Source organism: Leucoraja erinacea, chromosome 14 (assembly GCF_028641065.1).
Source record: "Leucoraja erinacea ecotype New England chromosome 14, Leri_hhj_1, whole genome shotgun sequence".
In the NCBI taxonomy this organism is placed as follows: domain Eukaryota; kingdom Metazoa; phylum Chordata; class Chondrichthyes; order Rajiformes; family Rajidae; genus Leucoraja; species Leucoraja erinaceus.
Genome location: NC_073390.1, coordinates 39545287 through 39569892, shown reverse-complemented (window position 1 = coordinate 39569892; position 24606 = coordinate 39545287). Strand labels below are relative to the sequence as shown.

Genomic DNA, 24606 nt, shown 5'->3' with positions numbered 1-24606 from the left:
ATCCCAGGAATCAGTCTCGATATTAAAGATGTTATAGCAGCGGATTTGGAAAGCAGTGACAGGATCGGTCAAAGTCAGCATGGATTTATGAAGGGGAAATCATGCTTGACTAATCTTTTGGAATTTTTTGAGGATGTAACAAGTAGAATGGTTAAGGGGGAGCCTTATGAAGTGGATGTGATGTATCTGGCCATTCAAAAAGCCTTTGACAAGGTCCCACACAAGAGATTAGTGTGCAAAGTTAGAGCACATGGTATTGGGGGTAGGGTATTGACATGGATAGAGAACTGGTTGGCAGACAAGAAGCAAAGAGTAGGAATTAACGGGTCCATTTCAAAAAGGCAGGCAGTGACTATTGGGGTGCCACAAGTTTAAGAAAAAGGGGTAGGCATTTAGGATTATGATGAGGAAAAATTATTTCATCCAGAGAGTTGTGAATCTGTGGAATTCTCTGCCACAGGAGGCAGTGGATGCCAATTCACTGGATGTTTAAAGAGAGCAGGAACAGGGTATGTTCAGCCATGAACATATTGAATGGCGGTGCTGGCACGAAGAGCTGAATGGCCTACTCTTGCAACTATGTTTCTATCTGTCTGTTTCTTCCCTGCACCATACTTGGATTCGCACCCATTATCCCCCTTACACCTATATTCCTTCACGATTCACACATCTTCTATTCTTATCTCACTCTTTTTGTCTTTTCCTGGCCTTTGTCCACCCCCCCTCACCTGCAACAGGGAGAAGATAGGAGGGAGAGATAGACCAGCTACGATTGAATGGTGGAGTAGACTTGATGGGCCGAATGGCTTAATTCTACTCCTATTCATTGTGACCTTATGATGCCCTCCCCCCACCACAATGAGTCTAGAGACGGGTCCTGACCCAAAACGTCACCAATCCATGTTCTCCACAGATGCTGCCAGACCCGCTGAGTTACTCCAGCACTCTGTGAAAGTGTCTTTTTGAGAGAATGGCTAGTGACCATTCAAACCCTCAGGCAACAAAGCTGTGCATTAACAATTGTTTATTAATTTCAAAATCACAAGTAATAAGCATTGAATTTGTCAATAATTGGATGCTCGGGCTAATTATGTTTCAAATGGCACAATAATTTAAAAAAATTGCAGTTTATACATTTATAGCTGAAAGTGTGAGCGTTTGACGGAGTTTGGGAGGTTTAATTGGGATCAGACTCGTTATCCACTGATAGCCCAGTACACTAAGATCAAAGGTTCAAAAGTCACGTGTACCAGTTAAGGTACAGTGAAACTCAATTTACCATACAGTCATCCTAGAAAAAGCAACAAGACACACAACTACATAAAAGTTCATATAAACTGTTCACTCTTTGTTCTCTCATGGTCGGGCAGGCGAACCATCCGCAGTCAGGGCGGTCGAAGCTCCCGCGATTCCCAGCAAGAGGCCGCCAGCTCCACGATGGTAGGCTGCAGCGCGGACGGAGATGCAATATAGTAAAAAACTCGCATCTCCATCGAGGTACGAGATTAATACAAAGTTTCCCCAACACCCCCCCCCCAAAGTTAGAGAACACTAAAACATACATTTAACAACAAACTAAAAAACACAAAGAAAAACTGCCTGGTGACTATAATGGTATCCATACACTTTGAATGGGTGGATTGTAATTGTAATTGTCTTTGCGCTAACGTGTTAGCAGGTAACAAAAGGCCACACGTGACAATAAACTAAACTCAACTAAACTAACGTAGCAATGATTCCAGGATATATGCATCCTCGTCTATTGCTTCCTCTGGCAGCTCACTCCAGATACTGACTACACTGTGTGAAAACATGGCCCAGGTTGCCCCTGAGGTCAAACATAGAAAAAATAGAAAATGGGTGCAGGAGGAGGCCATTTGGCCCTTTGAGCCTGCACCACTCTTGAATCTCTCCTCTTAACCCTGTGCCCTCTAGTTTTAGAATCCTCTACCCTGGGATAAAGACAGTGAGCGTTCACTTTATCCATGCCCCACATGATCTTGTACACCTCAATAAGGTCACCCCTCAGCCTCCTACATGCCCAAGAAAAAAGCCCCAGCCTATCCATCCTCTCCATGTAACACAAGCCCACAAGCCCAGGTAACATCCTTGTGAATTTATTTTCAACTCAAGGACATCCTTTCTGTAGCTGGGCGACCTGAACTGCCCACGGTGCTCCAGGTGTGGTCTCACTCATTTGCTCCAACTCAATCAATCAATCAATCAATCAATCAGATTTATTAATCACATACACAATAAAGTGCAGTGAAATGAATTTGCCAGCAGTGGTACAATCAAAAAGAACACACAATACACAATAAAATTTAACACAAACACCCACCACAGCATTCTTCACTGTGGTGGAAGGCTTCTGATTCTGATCATGTTTTAAACCATGTAATACGTGATGCTACTCTCTAAGATGTTTTTTAAATTAAAAAAAATTCCTGCATTTCTCTCCCCCTCCCACCCACATCCTAGTCGTTCTACTAGTTCCACTGTCCGCATCCTTGTGTCCCCCTCATCAGCACATCTTCCCCAGCCCACAATGGGACATTGTGGGCTCCACCCTTCCTGAGGTCATCTGTTTGACCGGCCCTGTTTTGTTCTGATCCTCTCTATCTCTCATTCTGAAGAAGGGTCTCGACCGGGAACGATACCCATTCCTTCTCTCCAGAGAAATGCTGCCTGTCCCGCTGAGTTACTCCAGCATTTTGTGTCTACCTTAAAAATGATTTGTTGTCTTGAAAACTGATCAGTTTAATGGAAACCTGCTTTTTCTTTCTGTAAAAGAGTGATTTATAAAGTCTCCATTCATGCCACAGTAGAGTGAATGTAAAGATTATTTGAAACAGCAGAATGATTAGATAAAATATAGCATAGAACTTGCAGGGTTCCTTCCTCTGGACAGCCATGGTTTCTGTTTGAGACAGCGGTGGGATTACATTGTGCACACTTGATGTTTGGGCAGAGGTGGAGAATTCTGGATTAGGGGTCTGTCCACATGCTGTGTCTGAAGCGTATTGTGTAAGATTCACTGAATCCAAGGCCGGGCAGAGCTTTGGCGTTGTGCTAATGAGTTGCTTCACTCCCTGTGTTGTGGTCAGAGACGCGGTCCAAGCTGCTGTGGACCAAGCTGCAGCATTAGTCGTCACACTAGGGGCGGTTGTAAAGATCTTTGTGGTGACTACACCTGTAGAACTCTTGGTTGTAGTTGAAACTTCAGGTGTGCTCGTTGGTTCTGGGGTAGTTGGGGTGGTTAATACAGTCGTCACAGGTGTGGTGGTGGGTTGTGTAGTAGTTAGTACAGTCGTTACTACAGGTGTGGTGGTGGGTTGGGTAGTGGTTAATACAGTCGTTACTACAGGTGTGGTAGTGGGTTGGGTAGTGGTTAATACAGTCGTTACTACAGGTGTGGTGGTGGGTTGGGTAGTACTACGGGTGGTTGGTACAGTCGTCACTACAGGTGTGGTGGTGGGTTGTGTAGTGGTTAATACAGTAGTTACTACAGGTGTGGTGGGTTGTGTGGTAGTGTGGGTGGTTAGTACAGTCGTCGCAGGTGTGGTGGTGGGTTGTGTAGTAGTTAGTACAGTCGTAACAGGTTTGGTGGTGGGTTGTGTAGTAGTTAGTACAGTCGTTACTACAGGTGTGGTGGTGGGTTGTGTGGTAGTTAGTACAGTCGTAACAGGTGTGGTGGTGGGTTGTGTAGTAGTTAGTACAGTCGTTACTACAGGTGTGGTGGTGGGTTGTGTGGTAGTTAGTACAGTCGTTACTACAGGTGTGGTGGTTGGTTGTGTAGTAGTTAGTACAGTCGTTACTACACGTGTGGTGGTGGGTTGTGTGGTAGTTAGTACAGTCGTAACAGGTGTGGTGGTTGGTTGTGTAGTAGTTAGTACAGTCGTTACTACAGGTGTGGTGGTGGGTTGTGTAGTAGTTAGTACAGTCGTTACTACAGGTGTGGTGGTTTGTGTGGTAGTTAGTACAGTCGTAACAGGTGTGGTGGTGGGTTGGGTGGTGGTTAATACAGTCGTCACTACAGGTGTGGTGGTTTGTGTGGTAGTTGGTACAGTCGTCACTACAGGTGTGGTGGGTTGTGTGGTAGTTAGTACAGTCGTCACTACAGGTGTGGTGGTGGGTTGTGTGGTAGTTGGTACAGTTGTCACTACAGGTGTGGTGGGTTGTATGGTAGTTAGTACAGTCGTCACATGTGTGGTGGTGGGTTGTGTGGTAGTTAGTACAGTCGTAACAGGTGTGGTGGTGGGTTGGGTGGTGGTTAATACAGTCGTCACTACAGGTGTGGTGGTGGGTTGTGTGGTACTGTGGGTGGTTAGTGCAGTCGTCACTACAGGCGTTGAGACTTGTGTGGTGGTCGGTTCTCGAGGTGGTTCTGTTGACAATTGAGTTGTCGGTGTGGGAACGTGTGGAGTGGTGGTTGAGGCTGTTGTCATCACACAGTTCAGGTCATCATCGCTTGCATCAATAACTATCATGCTGACATGAGCAGCACTGTGACACAGCAACTTGTTGGGTGACTTCACCTTGCGAAAGTTCCGTTTGATCCAATCTCTGAGATATTTCAACTGACAGTCACAAACAAGATGATTATTCAGCAGATTGAGCCCAGAGCGAGACAGCAATGTCAAATTGTCAAAGACTCCATTAGGTATATTAGACAAAAGGTTATTAGCAAGATTCAGCTTCTTCAATTTATATAAATCTTTAAAAGTTTCACTGTGCAGCACACTGATATTGTTTCCCTCGAGATTAAGTTCATGCAATTGTGTGAGGCCACGGAAAAGTTTCTTTCCAATAAACGTGATCTTGTTCTTGTTCAGTTCCAGCTTCGTCAGGCCGGGCACTTTACTGAAGATGTCGTCAGCAAGAGAAAGCAATTGGTTTTCAGTCAAACTAAGTTCTTTGAGGGCTGGCGTTGGTGCAAATAAATTGCCAGGAAGATTTGAGAGCAAGTTGGACTCTAGTCTCAGGCGAGTTAGCTTTGTCAAATTGTTCAACAGCTGCTCAGGAACTTCTGTGATGACGTTATTTCCCACGTACAACTTTTCTAACTTGTTAAGCTTTGAAAAAATGTCAAATGGGAGATGTGAAATTTTATTCTTTGCCAAAGACAGCTCAGTTAATTCTAGGAGATTGTCAAAAATACCCACTGGGAGATCAGTGATCTGATTTTCGAAAAGTCTGAGAATCTGGAGTTGAGCAAGTTTGTGAAATGTTTGTAGTGATAGATGCTGGATCTTGTTTGTACCCAGGTGAAGGTTCTGCAGCTGTGTAAGCTCATCAAATATTCCATCCGGCAACTCCCTTATTCTGTTTCCAAGCAAACGCAATTGCACTAATTTGGTAAGTTTATCAAATAATCCCTTTTCTAGTTTCTCGATCAGGGTACTGGTGAGGTAAAGATCCGTCAGCTGTGGAAGGTTGTCAAAGATCCCAACATCCAGTGTTTCTAGTGGTTCACTGCCAATATCAAGGACTGTCAGATTTGTCAATCCATCCAGAGTTCCAATTTCTATCCCCACTAACAAATTGTTATAAAAGTCCATCCTGTTCAGTGACATTGGATAATCCTTAAATACGCCAGCCCTGAGTACGGAAACTCTGGTTTTCATGATGTTCATTTCCGTTGTGTTAGACGGAATGTGGGCTGGCAACTCGCTCATGGATTCTCCATTACACACGAAGACCTCAGAATGGAACTCACAATCCAGAGAGCAATGTCCACAGACACAGAGCAGTGTTAAAACTACAACACACAGCACATATGTGGAAGACATTATCCTGTAAAGTAAAAAAAACAACAATACTTTTAAAATAATAAATACTTCACATTTATATAGTGGACAGCTAATAGAATAAAAATTCACGATTTAAGTTTTAATCAGATTTTTAAAATACAGATAAAGATGAAATATATTAGCCTAGTGTGTAAGGAGTGTATGCAGAAGTGAGATAACATAGAACTAGTGTGAATGGGTGATCGATGGTTGGCGTGGACTCTGGTCAAACGGACTGCTATAACTCTCAAACTAATGCTAAAAGCTAAAACTATAAATGCTGCACACAATACAGTAAGTGTAGCCTCGACTATAAAGCTGCAACGTGACTCTTATACTCAATGCCCAGACCGATGAAAGCCCGGTTATGTATGCCATCATTACCACTGCTGCCAGTTTCACAGAGTTATAGACTTGGTCCCCGAGATCCCTCTGTACATCAATGGTGTATAAGATCTTGCTATTAACCCACCTTGGACTTATGACAATAGACAATAGGTGCAGGAGTAGGCCATTTGGCCCTTCGAGCCAGCACTGCCATTCAATGTGATCATGGCTGATCATCCCCAAACAGTACCACGTTCCTGCCTTCTCCCCATATCCCCTATTTTTAAGAGCCCTATCTAGCTCTCTCTTGAAAGCATCCAGATAACCTGCCTCCACCGCCCTCTGAGACAGAGAATTCCACAGACTCACCACTCTCTGTGAGAAAAAATGTTTCCTCGTCTCCGTTCTAAATGGCTTACTCCATATTCTTGAACTGTGGCCCCTGGTTCTGGACTCCCCCAACATCGGGAACATGTTGCCTGCCTCTAGCGTGTCCAAGCCCTTAACAATGTTATATGTTTCTTCTTATCCTCTCTCTGCAGCTCCCTCTCCCAATTCTCTGCACTTGTTCTCTCGGCTCTTATGCTGCGCTCGCTCCCCGGCTAAATGTCTTTACTGGACGTACACATTCACTCTGACACTTTACACACTAACAGCATCTAACAGTGCAGATTGTCGTTTTCTTGGTAACAATAACTATGTTTAAAATAAATGCTGAAGTCACAAACCACGGGAATTAATATTCATGCATTTATAAAGAGTCAGAAATGTACAATTAATGGGATTTGAATTTGACACTTATAGGATCCTTTTCAATTTTAAACCCACGTTTATCCGACATTCACGCTGAAGCTCAAAAGTCGTCAATTTATAATTGTTTCCGAGTTTAAACAACAATTGGTGCAGTGACTGTACTTGCCTTATTGAAGTGTGCAGAGCAGAGAGATTGAAGTGACCTTGTCACGTTGAGCTTCCACACGACTATGCAGGAGAGATAGTGCATCTGAACACTCCTGATAATGGTGTTTACCCCAGGACCATGCGTGCTGCCACACTACACACGATAAACACCACGGCAACAAGATCCTGTCTCACAGTGTTAATCGCAGAGTGGCCAGAATGTGGGCGTCTCTCTTCCTGAGACGTTGATGTTTCTCAGTTGAGAGTTGAGTTTAGTTTATTGTCATGTGTACTGAGGTAAAGTGAAAAGCTTGTTGTTGCGAGCAAACCAGTCAGCAGAAAGGCAATACATAATTACTTTTTTTTAAATAATATTTTTATTAGAAACAAACACATATTATGGTAAAAACATTTAATGTATATCAGTTGTACATTATTAATATTATCAATTGGGGATTGATTCTGCTTCTAGTTTTTTTATATAGATAGAGAGGAAGAAAGACAGAGAAAAAAACCCACAAATGTCAAGATAAAAAAAGAATGGAATGATTTACTAATAATACATCATTGGAGATAGGTTCGTAAATTACAAAGTATAACTTTTCATCTAATCTTGAGTTCAAGCTTCGGATAGGTTCCCGTGCTGAACCAATCTACCCCTTCTTGTTTGTCCAGTAAGACAAGTCGGATTCTTTCCAGGTGTAGGGTCTCTGACATTTCCATAATCTAGCAATGTTACAAAATTTTGAGATTTAAAAAATCAAGTCTGCAATTTATCCCATCAGATAAAGCATAACAATAAGTTTAATTTGACACCTAATTCACTTTCATATCTGAAGTAATAAAAAAGTTATGGCCATTTTCATACTCGGAAATTAGCATCTTGTTCCCTATTTCTATGGACATAACAAAAAAGCTGTGATCGAGGACAGTCAAAAGCCCATAACCTTCTTAAAAATTAAGAGAACTGAATGAAATTTTCAGTTATCAAAGATTGAACCATTCTGAAACAAATATAAAATAATCTTACTTGGAGGACCTGAAATTAAAGCATATAATTAGTTAGTTACCCAATTGTAGCTAATTTCAAACTTCAATTACTAGATCTAAACATCTATCCATTTCTTAATAAATGATTAACATTTTTAAATAGCCTAAGTGTCCAAATAATATTCACAAATAATTCACAATAAAACATGATTTTTATATCTCATTTACATCAATTTATAGGCCAAATGGAAGGAATTTAGTGTTCAATTGCTGTAAATTAAAGTCAATTTAAATCGGCTTTCTAGTGGGTTCCTGTGAACGCGCTGGTTTAGAACGTTCACATTGCAGTGGATTTGTGCCCCCAAATGCCCAGAAAAATACTGCGGGATATAAAGAGCCTAAAATGAACTATTCGCTATAGAAAACTTTATATACAGGGTTCTTAAGAAGCCCCTTTTAATGTAAAAATTAGGTACATACCTTTAATTGTTTGCTTTATAAAACCCTGGGGCTGCGAGAGGTCGCGGGTTGAGAGAGTGATTTTTAAACTACTATAACTATTATACACGGCCATAAAAACTAATAATACCTTTTGCGACGGGGTCTTTCAGCGATTTTCCGTTAATGATTTACTAGGCTGAACATTTTCGATTGCAACAGCCTAGTAAAAATCGCGTTTTAAACCCGCCCCCTCTAAACAGCGCCAAAATCGCGCACATGGGGCTGGGACAGATTCTCAGCCACGATTCAGGTAGGCTTTGTAACATACCTACATAATCCACATTTTAATTGTGGGGGTAATAGGGCCTTTCCAAAATTTTAATATTCATTTTTAATATTCTTTTTTTCCCAGTTATTATACTGTAGTCGAGAAAGTTTCTTTGGCTTGTTGTAAGTGTTAGACTTTGTTCTGATATTCCAAGTATTATTAGTTTTGAATTGGGATCCAATTTAGTATTAACAACTTCAGAAATTATTCTAAAAATATCAATCCAGAAGTTTTTGATTTTTATACAATTTAGAAAAGTATGTGTTAAGTTAGCCTCTAGATGCTGGCATTTATCACAGATAAGAGAGATATGTGGGAAGATTCTATTTAGTTTTGTTTTAGAGTAATGTAATCTGTGTAATACTTTAAATTGTATTAAAGCATGTCTGGCATTTAACGAGCATTGATGTATATATTGTAGACTTTCATCCCAAATATCTTTCATTATAGGTTGGCCTAATTCATTTTCCCATGTGTGTCTATATAATTCCATCGATGGGACCTCGCTATCTAAGAGGGTGTTATAAATATAAGTTATTAATTTTTCTGTATTAGGATGTTTATTCAAACATTCATCAAGGATTTCTGGTTCCCTAGTCCTATAATCTTGTGTATTAGATTTAACATAATCTCTAAGTTGTAGATATCTGAAAAAGTACTTTGAGTGTAGCCTGTAGATCTGTTGTAACTCCTGAAATGAAAGAAAAGTGCCTATCCTATAAAGATGTCCCATCTTTTTAATTCTGTAAGTTTTCGATTGTGTAAAATGTTTATCTAAGATGGAGGGTTTAAATAAAGGACTGTTTACAATGGGGATACAGAGTGATATATTATCCAATTTGAAAGCCTTTTTTAATTGTTTCCAGATTCGTATACCACTATGTATTATAGGGTTTTCCCTATAGGTTTTTTTGTGCAGTTTTGTGGGAGCAAATATAGTCAAACCAATTTCAAAAGGCAAACAATCTTCTTTTTCCATCCTTAACCAATCTGGTTGCTGATCCATTTCTTCCAGCCAGAAATTCATGTTTTAATATGGGCTGCCCAGAAATAAAACAAAACATTTGGTAAGGCTAAACCTCCATTTGTCTTTGATTTACATAAATGTATTTTGCTTATTCTATGATTCTTATAATCCCAGATGAAGCTTGTAACAATGGAATCAACTTTAAAAAATAAATAAATTGGGAATCGATTGGAATAGGTACAGTAATTGCGGTAAAAAGATCATTTTTATAGCATTAATTCTACCAAACATTGAAATGAGAAGTGTTTTCCAATACTGAATATTCTTATGTAGTTTATTCAGTAAAGGTGGGAAGTTTAATTTAAATAAAGAAGTATATGTCTTAGTTACATAAATTCCTAAATATTTAAGTTTTTCCTTAACTATTTTAAAAGGGGATTGTTGTAGTGTGTGTAAATTGATTTCCGTTATTGGCATGATTTCGCTTTTATTTCAATTGATTCTATATCCCGAAAACTGACCAAATTGAGTTATTAGATTTAATTGGTTTGGAATGCTTGTTGCTGGCTTTGTAATATATATTAATACATCGTCTGCATATAAAGAAATGTTATTCATTGTGTCTTTAGTATTATTCCCGTGTATTTCTGGATGGCCTCTAACATTTTCTGCTAATGGTTCAATTGCAAGAGCGAATAATAATGGGGATAGCGGGCATCCTTGTCTACAACCTCTAAAAAGATTAAATTTAGTTGATAACATTTGGTTTGTTAATATTCTAGCTGTTGGGTTAGAATATAAAATTTTAACCCATGTGCAGTACTTCTCTCCCAATTCAAATTTTTCCATCACCGAAAATAAGTATGACCATTCTACCTGATCAAATGCATTTTCAGCATCTAACGAAATGATTGCTAGGTCTGCATTAGCAATTCTATTTGAGTATATAATATTGAATAGCGTCTCAGATTATAAAACGAGTAACATTTTGGAATAAAACCTGTTTGGTCGGGGTGTATTAATTTGTTAATCACTAAACTCAATCTATGAGGTAGGATTTTAGTTAATATTTTCTGATCACTATTTAAGAGAGCTATTGCTCTATATGAACCTGGGTCTTCAAGATCCTTATCAGTTTTTGGAATAAGTGTTATTGTAGATTTGATTAAAGTATCTGGAGTTTCTGTTGAGTGTAAGCGTATTTATACAGTGTCTGTAAGCGTGGGGAGATCAGATCATAAATTCCTTTATAAAATTCAGAGCTTAGGCCATCAGGACCTGCGGCCTTTCCGTTTTTTAAATATCTAATTGACTCTTCGATATGTTTTACCGTTATTTCAGCACCTAATAATTCTCTCTCGTTCAGATCTAAACCCATAAGATTACATTTCTGTAAAAATGCTTCAATTCCTGCTGATTGTTCTGTCACTTTAGTTGAGTAAAGTTTTTGATAGTATTGTAAAAATCTGTCACTGACATCTTTGGGCAGTGTTAATATTTCTCCTTTATCTGATCTAATTTTATAAATTGTTTTTTCCCCGTCCAGCTTACGAAGTTGACGTGCTAATAGTTTTTGTGGTTTATCACCAAATTCAAAGTTTAATTGTTTTGAATGTTGATAAAGTTTTATAACTTGGTCTGAGTATATTTTATTTAACTTGTATTTCAGTACTGCAATTTTATTGTGTTTTACCATAGATGGTGCTAATGCATTTTCTATGTCTAATTGCCTTATTTCCATTTCTAATGTCTGTTGTTTAGCCCAAATCTCTTTATTATGAAATGCTTGGGAGGAGATTAATGCTCCTCGTACAAATGCTTTAAATGTTTCCCAAAGAAGGGAGGCAGAAGTTCCAGGGCGGTCATTAGCCTCAAAAAGCATATTAATCTGTTTTATAAGGTATTTATGACATACCTTTTCATTTAAAATTTGGGGGTTAAGTCTCCATTGTGTCTGTTTCTCGGCCATTTTACTTCGGAGTCACGTGAGTGACTATGTGAAGAACCCGCTCAGCACGCATGCGTGCCATTGCGTTCAGCAGTGCAACAGCGGCCACATCGGGAGTCAGGCGCTCCCGCTACGGGGTGAAAGAACGGACCGTCAGGTAAGATCTGAGGTCGGGTTTTCTTTCACAGGAGGAGCCTTCTGCTTTTCAGGCAGAGAAGAAAAGCTTTAGAACAAACCTGTCCCCGCTCTACTCCACGGAGGAGCGTTCCATCTGGGCGGGGTGGGGCAGCAACAAGGCGGTAGGACCGCTTACCAGGCGCTCCGCTATCCCCGACACCGTGCCGAGCCCAGCCCGCTAGCGCCTGAGCAGCGGGCTGGAAGTAAAGCCACGGAAGAGGCGTCCGGCCGGTGGCTTCCGACTTGTCGGACAGGGACCTCTCTCCGCCCACACGGGGAGGGGAGACAGCCGCCTGAGCCGCATGGAGCGGCTACAGGAGCAGGAGCTCCAGCGAGACGCGCTTCATGAGGGGCGCTCTCGCAGGGGGAGTTCAGGCACTCCCTCCACAATGTCTTGTGCACTGGCCATCGCTTCCTCAGATGCCAGTGCTCAAGACTGGTGAGCAACTAACTCTATATCCAGCACAGGTAGTAGATGGACTAACCCAGAGTCATCATTACCACTTACACTGGGCATTAATTATCTAGAGATGTTGGGTGACTTTTATGATTTAAAAGCATATGCACAAATATGCATCACTTGCATGCACGGTTAAAAATAGACAATACTACGGTGGTGGCCTACATTAACCATATGGGCGGCATAAAATCAGTGTCATGCGACAAGTTGGTCAACACAATTTGGCAATGGTGTGTCGAAAGACATATTTGGATATCAGCAACTTACCTGCCAGGTAAGCTAAATGCAGTGGCAGACACCAGGTCACGTAAATTTAATGACAACATTGAATGGATGTTAAACCCCAAAAAATTTGCAAAAGTTATCAAGCAATATGGCACGCCAGATATCGATTTATTTGCATCAAGGCTAAATCACCAGGTACCTATGTATGTCGCTTAGGAACCAGACCCTGACACTGCAGCGGTAGATGCGTTCTCGCTGGATTGGGGAAATTCTTCTTCTATGCATTTCCTCCCTTCTGCGTCATCAGTCGGGGGCTACGCACAATACAAATGGACTCTGCTTCAGGTATTTTGATAGTACCCGACTGGCCTACGCAGCCATGGTTCCCAATACTCCATGACATGGTTGTTGAAACTCCGATGGTATTCCCCAGTGACCCAGAGTTATTAACACCCAATGTCAGGCACAAGCCACCTGTGCCATGAAAAAATCAAACTCCTGGGTTGCAGATTCTGCACAAACCACTTCTGGGACTGGGATTATCAGAATAAACCGTCAACACCATGTCAGCATCCCTCCGAACATCCACTAAAAAACAGCACTTGTCCAGCATCAAAAAATGGGAGAAATACTGCTTGGATACAGGGACCATCCACTCAACTACTACAATTACCAACGTACTGGAATTCCTGGCGAACCTTCACCACGGTGAAGAACAGCTACAGAGCCATCAACACAGCTAGAAGTGCCCTGCCTGTCTATTTAAAGCCAGCTCTAGGACAACAGGCCATGGGGTCCCACCCGCTGGTGGTCAAACTAATGAAGGGTATTTACAACTCTAACCCCTAGACCAAGGTACACCCATATATGGGATGTCAGTGTGGTCCTGACATACCTCAGGGGATGGCCACCAGCCAGATCCCTCAACCTGGAACAATCTATGATCAAAACACTCATGTTGATGGCACTTGTATCTGCACAGAGGGTCCAGTCACTACACCTATTGCGACTGGACACCATGCTCACAGCTCCAGACCAGATCTCTGTCGTTATCCAGGGACTGGTCAAACAGAGCAGACCAGGAACACCTAATCCAGTCGTGGAATTCCGGGCTTACCCGCCAGAACCACGGTTATGTGCCATGACCCATCTACTATCCTACATGGACACAACCAAAAATATACGAGGGAGATGAAAAGCCTTGTGGGTCAGTCATAAAAAACCTTATGGTCGGGTGATGAGTCAAACCATTGCGAGATGGCTCAAGCAGGTGCTAAAAGCTGCTGGGATAAGCACTAACATGTACAAATCTCACTCCATCAGGGCAGCATCCACGTCGACGGCTAAAAGAATGGACGTGCCTATAGACCACATCCTGGCTACAGCAGGATGGTCGGGGGAAAGACCGTTCAGAAATTTTATAATAAGCCGTTGGCAAAACCTGTTTTATTTGCAGAATAGATTTTACAGACTGCAAATATTTAATTTAAGCCCAGGGGAGCAGTTCAAGTCTTGTTGTTATTGTTAACAAGTACCTTTGTGTTTTTCTACAAACAGATTCATTGGTTGATTACGATAACAAACTTCCTCCCTCAAGGACTTTGGCAGTGAGTGCAGTAATAACTGTTACACGGTTTGAAATCACAGAGCTTTGAAGTCTTCACGTAGTCACTCACGTGACTCCGAAGTAAAATAGTAAGATTAAACGAGAACTTACTATTCCAGTTTGAAGTTTGATATGTATTTTATGAGGAGTTACGATGAGGGATTACGTGCCCTCCGCTCCCACCCTCAATAATGTGGGTCAAACTGATAAACTGATGTCTCCTTTTCTTTACTATGTTTACTTCAATAACTGTGTCTATCTGTGATTCCACACCGCTGCTTTGAAGTATGCCGCGCATGCATGCTGAGCGGGTTCTTCACGTAGTCACTCACGTGACTCCTCATAAAATACAGATCAAATTTCAAACTGGTAAGTTCTCGTTTAATCTTACTATTCTGTTTAGTTTAATCATAAATGTTAGTGGTGCATGGTCCGAGATTATAATATTATGATATTTCGAGTTGTAGATGAATGGAATAAGTTTGGAGTCTACTAAGAAATAGTCTATCCTTGAGTAGGTTTTATGCACCGGTGAGTAAAATGAATATTGTCGTCCGGATGGATTTTCAATTCTCCAGACACCCTTGATGTTGGTAGTGTTAATATATGAGTTTAGAAATTCACTTGACTGAGATTTTAATTTTCTTTGAGTTGATGATCTGTCTAAATAAGAATCTAGTGTACAATTTAAGTCTCCACCAATTATTAAGTTATGTTGTGTGAATTGAATATTCTCTAGTATTGAATATTCTCTTAAAAAACAAGGGACTATCAAAATTTGGTCCATATACATTAAGAAGAGTTACTTTTTTTGAGTATAACTCACCTACTAATACAATATCTCTGCTGTCAATATCTTCTATAGTTGATATATGTTTAAAAGGTATACCTTTACGGATTGCATTACGAACTGCATGGACACGGTCACAGTGGACAAACTCATCCGGGTCTACCCCAACCAGAAGCCCTGGATGACCCGGGAGGTCCAGCGGCTGTTAAAAGAGAGGAACACCGCTTTTAGGTCTGGCGATAGGGCTTTGTACAGCACGGCCCGAGCTAACCTGAAGAGAGGCATCAGAGAGGCCAAATCAGACCACAGGAGGAAGATAGAGGACCACCTGGACAGTAACAACAGCAGGCAGGTGTGGCAGGGGATCCAGTATCTCACCAACTACAAGACCAACCTTGGAGCTGCTGAAGGTGACGCCTCGTTGGCAGAGGAGCTGAACCTCTTCTTTGCTCGCTTTGAAGTGGAGCCACCCGAGACAGCCACATCACACCAAATGGTCCACAGCAGCCTAACACTCAAGATAGAGGAGCATGACGTGAGGCGCACGTTGCGGGCCATCAATCCAAGGAAGGCTACTGGACCCGACGGCGTCTCTGGACGCGTGATGAAGGACTGCGCAGACCAGCTGGCTGGAGTCTGTACGAGGATTTTCAACCAGTCTCTGGCCCAGTCCACTGTTCCACCCGGTCTGAAGACCTCCACCATAGTCCCCTTGCCCAAAAAACCCAACATCTCCAGCCTCAATGACTACCGGCCAGTCGCACTCACAGTGGTGATGAAGTGTTTTGAAAAACTGGTCCAGGGTCATATCACATCACTCCTGCCCCGAAGCTTTCACCCCCACCAGTTTGCCTACAGAGTGAATAGATCTACAGAGGACGCTGTAGCCACAGATCTCCATGCTGCACTGTCCCACCTGGAGCAGCGGGGGGAGCTACGTGCGGATGCTCTTTGTGCACTACAGCTCTGCTTTTAATACCATCCTTCCCCACAAACTGGTGGACAAACTGGGGGACTTGGGACTTCCACACTCCACCTGCATGTGGATAAATAGCTTCCTGTCGGGTCGCAGCCAGAGAGTCAGAGTGGGCCATCACACATCCACGGCCCTCAGCCTCAGTACCGGCTCTCCACAGGGCTGCGTGCTGAGCCCCCTGCTCTACACCATCTACACACATGACTGCACCCCCGCTCACCACAGCAACACCATTGTCAAATTTGCGGATGACACTACTGTGGTGGGACTCATCTCCGGGGGGGGACGAGTACGCCTACCGGGATGAGGCGGAGCAGCTGTAAGTGTGGTGTGGAGAAAATAACCTGCTCCTCAACACCTTAAAGACAAAGGAAATAATAATAGACTTCAGGAAGAATAAAACAGACATGGTACCATTAATTATCAGAGGGGACTGTGTGGAGAGGGTGGCGGATTTCCGCTTCCTAGGAATCCATATTGAGGAGGACCTGATGTGGAGCGTGAACACCACTGCGCTGCTGAAAAAGGTCCAGCAGAGACTGCACTTCCTGAGGGTGCTCAGGAAGAATAACATCAATCAGAGACTGCTGCTGTCCTTTTATCAGTGCTCCATTGAGAGCAACCTAACATACTGTGTATGCGTATGGTACACCTGCTGCACAGCGGCTCAGAGGAAAGCGCTCCAGAGGGCCATTGACAACGCCCAGAGGATTGTCGGCTGCCCTCTCCTTACCTTGGAGGACTTACACAGTTCCCGCTACATCAAAAAACCCAGAGTATTATAAAGGACATTTCCCACCCCGGACACTCCCTGTTTGAACTGTTGCCGTCAGGCAGATGATACAGATCTACAAGGACAAGGACAAACAGACTTAAAAACAGTTTTTACCCCACTGCTATAAAGGCACTAAATGTAGCCGCCAAGGAACGCAGGGGCGATACATACTAAGGGACTGTGGTACACTGTGAAATCGACAGAAGGATGTAGGGTTGGGTGTTTATGCGTGCTATTTTCATGATATTTATTTTAGTTGTTTATCTTTTTTAATATTTTACCTTGTATGTATCGTTAGCTTTTAGAAATGTTTGAATGGTGCACTGACTGGCTGACATTTTTAAATTTTGTTGTACGTGGTTCATGTTACAATGACAATAAAGAAACTATTCTACTATTCTATTCTTAATATTACAACCCCTCTAGATTTGTGTGAGAATGAAGAGTGATACGCTTTAGCAATCCATTTTGCTTTCAATCTATGCTGCGCATCCTTTTTAAGATGTGTTTCCTGGAGGAATATTGTATCTGCTTTAAGTGATTTTAAATGAGCTAATACTTTACCTCTCTTGATTGGTTCGTTAATTCCCTTAACATTCCAGCTACAGAATGTAATTCCTTCACCCCCAATTTTCATATTAACGTCTTGCATTTTATGATTAGGGTGGTCGATAATAGAGCAAATGGTTCAGCACATTAAACCCTACCTTACACCCGAACATCAGGTAGATGAATTTTAGATCTCGTAGGTTTTCCTCCCGGACATATCTCCTTAAATAAAACTTATAATTCCATTCAAAATAAAAATGATAATATAATATAAAATAGAAAGAGTAAAAGAATGCTATGTTAGTAAAGTGTAAAAGAAAGAAAAAAAACTACATCTATAGTTGGTGCAGTTAGTGATAGCCAGCCTAATATGGCTAGACATCTAAGGACTTCCGTAGCCTTTGGTTAAAAAAAAATAATACTAGCTCCGTACTTTCCGTAGGAGAAAAGTTTCTATTTCAATAAAAACAATTTATGGGGGAAGGGAAACAATAGTTATATTCCATTAGTGAAATAATTATTAGTCTCATAGTAAGATAATAGTCTCATAGAGCAAAAATATTAATCAAAGTTTAGTCAAAAGTATCAAAGAAAAAACCTAAATTTTTATTAATAAATTGCCTGAATCACATATTACTTATAATTCATACTTTTAGCTAATTCTAAGTTGATCCAGTTAACAATAATTAATAATAATTAGTAATCATGATTAGTAGTAATTAGTAATGATTAGTACTAAAATATAAATGTTATATATATCAATAGCAAAATAACTGCTCAAATCTCATTATAAATTTTGAGCAGTCCTTAAGTATAGGAATTTAAATTTCCATTTCTTCTCTGCGGAGCAACGATGTCCGGTACCGTCAGGTGTATGTTGCGTGTTGTTCAATCCTCGGTCTTATTCTCGATGTTCTTGGCGAATTCAAGTGCTTCTGTGTGTTTGATGAAGAAATATTCCCGCCCCTTGTTGGTGACTCTCAGTGTTGCGGGGAACATCAGTCCATATCTCAGTTCTTTTATATTCTTAAGTATTCTTCTTGTGTCTGTAAACAGCGCTCTTTTCCTGGCGACCTCCACAGGATAATCTCTAAATATACTGATCTTATCTCATTCAAATACGAGATTTCTGCTGCGAACGATTTTCTTCATCATATCCTCCAAAACATGATCATATTGCACCTTCACTATCGGTTGTCTTGGTGGGGCGTCCGGCCTTGGACGGCGTCCCAGTGCTCTGTGTGCCCGAGCAAGTAAAGGTTCTTGATCCAGATTTAAGACTTTTTTTAATAGATCTACGACAAATTCACGGGGGTCACGGTTCCCCTCTCTGCCTTCCTGAATGCCCACGATTCTTAAATTCTGGTGTCTCTGACGTCCCTCCAAGTCAATACATTTTTCAGTTATTTTATGCAATAAGTCTGATAAACGCGTTCTCGGAGAGAAGCTGTTTTGTAGTTTTAGAACTTGTATCGGCAATTTCCTCTAATTCAGTTATAACTTGATGTTGTTCATTTAGTGCCTGGAAGATGGGATCCAACTTAGAATTAAATCTGGATTCCATCGAATTGAATTTAACATTTACCTCTTCAATCTTTTTACTAAGATTTTCATCCATGTTTAACTTCCAGGCTTCCAGTACTTCGTGTACAGAGGCTGTGACTTCTCCTTTAATTTCTTCTTTAATTTCTTCTTTAAAATATTGCAGCTCTTCCTTAAAGTTCTGTTAAAGTTTTTTCAATTCTTCCATTATATTTGTGATTTCTTGTGCGAGGAAACTTCTTAGTTCTTCTACACCTATTTTTTTCTTCTTTGAGACATCTTCCTGGGAAAATGTTAAAACTGAGCCCGTGGCTTCAGTCGGGCCTACTTCCTTGGCCTTACCGTTTTTTTCTCGTCTTGGGGGGGGGGGGGGGTATGTTGCATAACCATACCACCGTTGTCGCGCGTCTGATGATGTCACACGCTTGATGCAAACAGCCGGTGCCGTTGTCTGCAGGTAAGCCATTCTTTTCCCCCGTTTTCAAACAAATTTTTGCGGAGCTAGTCGGCGCGAGTCTCCCTTACTCCATAGCGCCACCGGAAGTGGACAATACATAATTACTATTGATTCATCCGTAGTGTACAGATACATGACAAGGAAATAACATTTAGTGCAAGGTAACGCCAGTAAAGTCCGATCAAACAAAGTCAGAGGGTCACCAACTTGGTAGATAGTTCAAGACCGCTCTCTAGTTCTGATAGGATGGTTCAGTTGCCTGATAACAGCTGGGAAGAAACTGTCCGTGAGTCTGGAGGTGTGCATTTTCACACTTTTATACCTTTTGGCTGATGGGAGAGGGGAGAAGAGGAAGGGCCATGGTCTGACTCGTCTGTGATTATGCTGCTGGCCTTGCCGAGGCTGCGTGAGGTGTAGATGGAGTTGATGGAGGGGAGGTTGGTTTGTGTGATGGTCTGGGCTTCGTCCACAATTCTCTGCAATTTCTTGTGATCTTGTGGAGAATTCTGGATTAGGGGTCTGTCCACATGCTGCGTTTGACGTGTATTGTGTAAGATTCACTGAATCAAAGGCCAGGCTGAGCTTTGGCGTTGTGCTAGTGAGTAGCTTCACTTCCTGTGTTGTGGTCAGAGACGTTGTCCAAGCTGCAGTGTGAGTTGTGACACTGGGGGAGGTTGTAAAGATCTTTGTGGTGACTACACCTGTAGAGCTTTTGGTTGTAGTTGAAACTTCAGGTGTGCTCGTTGGTTCTGGGGTAGTTGGGGTGGTTAGTACAGTTGTCACAGGTGTGGTGGTGGGTTGTGTAGTGGTTAATACAGTCGTTACTACAGGTGTGGTGGTGGGTTGTGTAGTACTACGGGTTGTTGATACAGTCGTCACTACAGGTGCGGTGGGTGGTGTAGTGGTTGTACAGTAGTACTACAGGTGTGGGGGTTGTGTGATAGTGTGGTCGTCAGTACAGTCGTGCAGGTGTGGTGGTGTGTAGTGTGGGTGGTTAATACAGTAGTTACTACAGGTGTGGTGGGTTGTGTGGTAGTGTGGGTGGTTAGTACAGTCGTCGCAGGTGTGGTGGTTGGTTGTGTGGTAGTTAGTACAGTCGTCACTACAGGTGTGGTGGTGGGTTGTGTGGTAGTTAGTACAGTCGTAACAGGTGTGGTGGTGGGTTGCATGGTGGTTAGTACAGTCGTCACATGTGGTGGTGGGTTGTGTAGTAGTTAGTACAGTCGTAACAGGTGTGGTGGTGGGTTGGGTGGTGGTTAATACAGTCGTCACTACAGGTGTGGTGGTTTGTGTGGTAGTTAGTACAGTCGTCACTACAGGTGTGGTGGTGGGTTGTGTGGTAGTTAGTACAGTTGTCACATGTGTGGTGGTGGGTTGTGTGGTAGTTAGTACAGTCGTCACTACAGGTGTGGTGGTGGGTTGTGTGGTACTGTGGGTGGTTAGTGCAGTCGTCACTACAGGCGTTGAGACTTGTGTGGTGGTCGGTTCTCGAGGTGGTTCTGTTGACAATTGAGTTGTCAGTGTGGGAACGTGTGGAGTGGTGGTTGAGGCTGTTGTCATCACACAGTTCAGGTCATCATCACTTGCAACAATAACTATCATGCTGACATGAGCAGCACTGTGACACAGCAACTTGTTGGGTGACTTCACCTTGTGAAAGTTCAGTTTGATCCAATCTCTGAGATATTTCAACTGACAGTCACAAACAAGATGATTATTCAGCAGATTGAGCCCAGAGCGAGACAGCAATGTCAAATTGTCAAAGACTCCATTAGGTATATTAGACAAAAGGTTATTAGCAAGATTCAGCTTCTTCAATTTATATAAATCTTTAAAAGTTTCACTGTGCAGCACACTGATATTGTTTCCCTCGAGATTAAGTTCAAGCAATTGTGTGAGGCCACGGAAAAGTTTCTTTCCAATAAATGTGATCTTGTTCTTGTTCAGTTCCAGCTTCGTCAGGCCGGGCACTTTACTGAAGATGTCGTCAGCAAGAGAAAGCAATTGGTTTTCAGTCAAACTAAGTTCTTTGAGGGCTGGCGTTGGTGCAAATAAATTGCCAGGAAGATTTGAGAGCAAGTTGGACTCTAGTCTCAGGTGAGTTAGCTTTGTCAAATTGTTCAACAGCTGCTCAGGAACTTCTGTGATGACGTTATTTCCCACGTACAACTTTTCTAACTTGCTAAGCTTTGAAAAAATGTCAAATGAGAGATGTGAAATTTTATTCTTTGCCAAAGACAGCTCAGTTAATTCTAGGAGATTGTCAAAAATACCCACTGGGAGATCAGTGATCTGATTTTCGAAAAGTCTGAGAATCTGGAGTTGAGCAAGTTTGTGAAATGTTTGCAGTGATAGATGCTGGATCTTGTTTGTACCCAGGTGAAGGTTCTGAAGCTGTGTAAGCTCATCAAATATTCCATCCGGCAACTCCCTTATTCTGTTTCCAAGCAAACGCAATTGCACTAATTTGGTAAGTTTATCAAATAATCCCTTTTCTAGTTTCTCGATCAAGTTTCTGGTGAGGTAAAGATCCGTCAGTTGTGGAAGGTTGTCAAAGATCCCAACATCCAGTGTTTCCAGTGGTTCACTGCCAATATCAAGGACTGTCAGATTTGTCAATCCATCCAGAGCTCCAATTTCTATCGCCACTAACAAATTGTTATAAAAGTCCATCCTGTTCAGTGACATTGGATAATCCTTAAATACGCCAGCCCTGAGTGCGGAAACTTTGGTTTTCATGATGTTCATTTCCGTTGTGTTGGACGGAATGTGGGCTGGCATCTCTCTCATGGATTCTCCATTACACACGAAGACCTCAGAATGGAACTCACAATCCAGAGAGCAATGTCCACAGACACAGAGCAGTGTTAAAACTACAACACACAGCACATATGTGGAAGACATTATCCTGTAAAGTTAAAAAAACAACAATACTTTTAAAATAATAAATATTTCACATTTATATAGTGGACAGCTATAGAATAAAAATTCACGATTTAAGTTTTAATCAGATTTTTAAAATACAGATAAAGATGAAATATATTAGCCTAGTGTGTAAGAAGTGAGATAACATAGAACTAGTGTGAATGGGTGATCGATGGTTGGCGTGGACTCTGGTCAAATGGACTGCTATAACTCAAACTAATGCTAAAAGCTAAAACTATAAATGCTGCACACAATACAGTAAGTGTAGCCTCGACTATAAAGCTGCAACGTGACTCTTATACTCAATGCCCAGACCGATGAAAGCCCGGTTATGTATGCCATCATTACCACTGCTGCCAGTTTCACAGAGTTATAGACTTGGTCCCCGAGATCCCTCTGTACATCAATGGTGTAAAAGGTCTTGCTATTAACGCACCTTGGACTTATGACAATAGACAATAGGTGCAGGAGTAGGCCATTTGGCCCTTCGAGCCAGCACTGCCATTCAATGTGATCATGGCTGATCATCCCCAATCAGTACCACGTTCCTGCCTTCTCCCCATATCCCCTATTTTTAAAAGCCCTATCTAGCTCTCTCTTGAAAGCATCCAGATAACCTGCCTCCACCGCCCTCTGAGACAAAGAATTCCACAGACTCACCACTCTCTGTGAGAAAAAATGTTTCCTCGTCTCCGTTCTAAATGGCTTACTCCATATTCTTGAACTGTGGCCCCTGGTTCTGGACTCCCCCAACATCGGGAACATGTTGCCTGCCTCTAGCGTGTCCAAGCCCTTAACAATGTTATATGTTTCTTCTTATCCTCTCTCTGCAGCTCCCTCTCCCAATTCTCTGCACTTGTTCTCTCGGCTCTTATGCTGCGCTCGCTCCCCGGCTAAATGTCTTTACTGGACGTACACATTCACTCTGACACTTTACACACTAACAGCATCTAACAGTGCAGATTGTCGTTTTCTTGGTAACAATAACTATGTTTAAAATAAATGCTGAAGTCACAAACCACGGGAATTAATATTCATGCATTTATAAAGAGTCAGAAATGTACAATTAATGGGATTTGAATTTGACACTTATAGGATCCTTTTCAATTTTAAACCCACGTTTATCCGACATTCACGCTGAAGCTCAAAAGTCGTCAATTTATAATTGTTTCCGAGTTTAAACAACAATTGGTGCAGTGACTGTACTTGCCTTATTGAAGTGTGCAGAGCAGAGAGATTGAAGTGACCATGTCACGTTGAGCTTCCACACGACTATGCAGGAGAGATAGTGCATCTGAACACTCCTGATAATGGTGTTTACCCCAGGACCATGCGTGCTGCCACACTACACACGATAAACACCACGGCAACAAGATCCTGTCTCACAGTGTTAATCGCAGAGTGGCCAGAATGTGGGCGTCTCTCTTCCTGAGACGTTGATGTTTCTCAGTTGAGAGTTGAGTTTAGTTTATTGTCATGTGTACTGAGGTAAAGTGAAAAGCTTGTTGTTGCGAGCAAACCAGTCAGCAGAAAGGCAATACATAATTACTTTTTTTTAAATAATATTTTTATTAGAAACAAACACATATTATGGTAAAAACATTTAATGTATATCAGTTGTACATTATTAATATTATCAATTGGGGATTGATTCTGCTTCTAGTTTTTTTATATAGATAGAGAGGAAGAAAGACAGAGAAAAAAACCCACAAATGTCAAGATAAAAAAAGAATGGAATGATTTACTAATAATACATCATTGGAGATAGGTTCGTAAATTACAAAGTATAACTTTTCATCTAATCTTGAGTTCAAGCTTCGGATAGGTTCCCGTGCTGAACCAATCTACCCCTTCTTGTTTGTCCAGTAAGACAAGTCGGATTCTTTCCAGGTGTAGGGTCTCTGACATTTCCATAATCTAGCAATGTTACAAAATTTTGAGATTTAAAAAATCAAGTCTGCAATTTATCCCATCAGATAAAGCATAACAATAAGTTTAATTTGACACCTAATTCACTTTCATATCTGAAGTAATAAAAAAGTTATGGCCATTTTCATACTCGGAAATTAGCATCTTGTTCCCTATTGATTTTCTATGGACATAACAAAAAAGCTGTGATCGAGGACAGTCAAAAGCCCATAACCTTCTTAAAAATTAAGAGAACTGAATGAAATTTTCAGTTATCATAGATTGAACCATTCTGAAACAAATATAAAATAATCTTACTTGGAGGACCTGAAATTAAAGCATATAATTAGTTAGTTACCCAATTGTAGCTAATTTCAAACTTCAATTACTAGATCTAAACATCTATTCATTTCTTAATAAATGATTAACATTTTTAAATAGCCTAAGTGTCCAAATAATATTCACAAATAATTCACAATAAAACATGATTTTTATATCTCATTTACATCAATTTATAGGTCAA

At 41.4% G+C, this 24606-nt stretch overlaps 1 protein-coding gene across 1 annotated transcript; it reads right to left on the bottom strand.

Moving 5' to 3' along the window:
• Window positions 1–1016: 1016 nt before the first annotated feature.
• On the bottom strand, window positions 1017–23530 carry LOC129703158 (uncharacterized). The gene is made up of 2 exons (XM_055645324.1): window positions 20210–23530; window positions 1017–5872 (listed from the first exon to the last, which is right to left on the bottom strand). The coding sequence occupies exons 1-2, from the start codon at window positions 22152–22154 to the stop codon at window positions 2721–2723; spliced, it is 5097 nt and encodes a 1698-aa protein (XP_055501299.1). The 5' UTR covers window positions 22155–23530; the 3' UTR covers window positions 1017–2720.
• Window positions 23531–24606: the final 1076 nt, after the last annotated feature.

Bases quoted from the DNA above. Each gene is read 5' to 3' on its own strand.
- LOC129703158 (XM_055645324.1), bottom strand. From the start codon at position 22,154: ATGTCTTCCACATATGTGCTGTGTGTTGTAGTTTTAACACTGCTCTGT. The intron at 5,873-20,209 runs GTACTGACGACC...TCGTGAATTTTT, and splicing joins ACCACCACACCTGCACGACT to ATTCTATTAGCTGTCCACTA.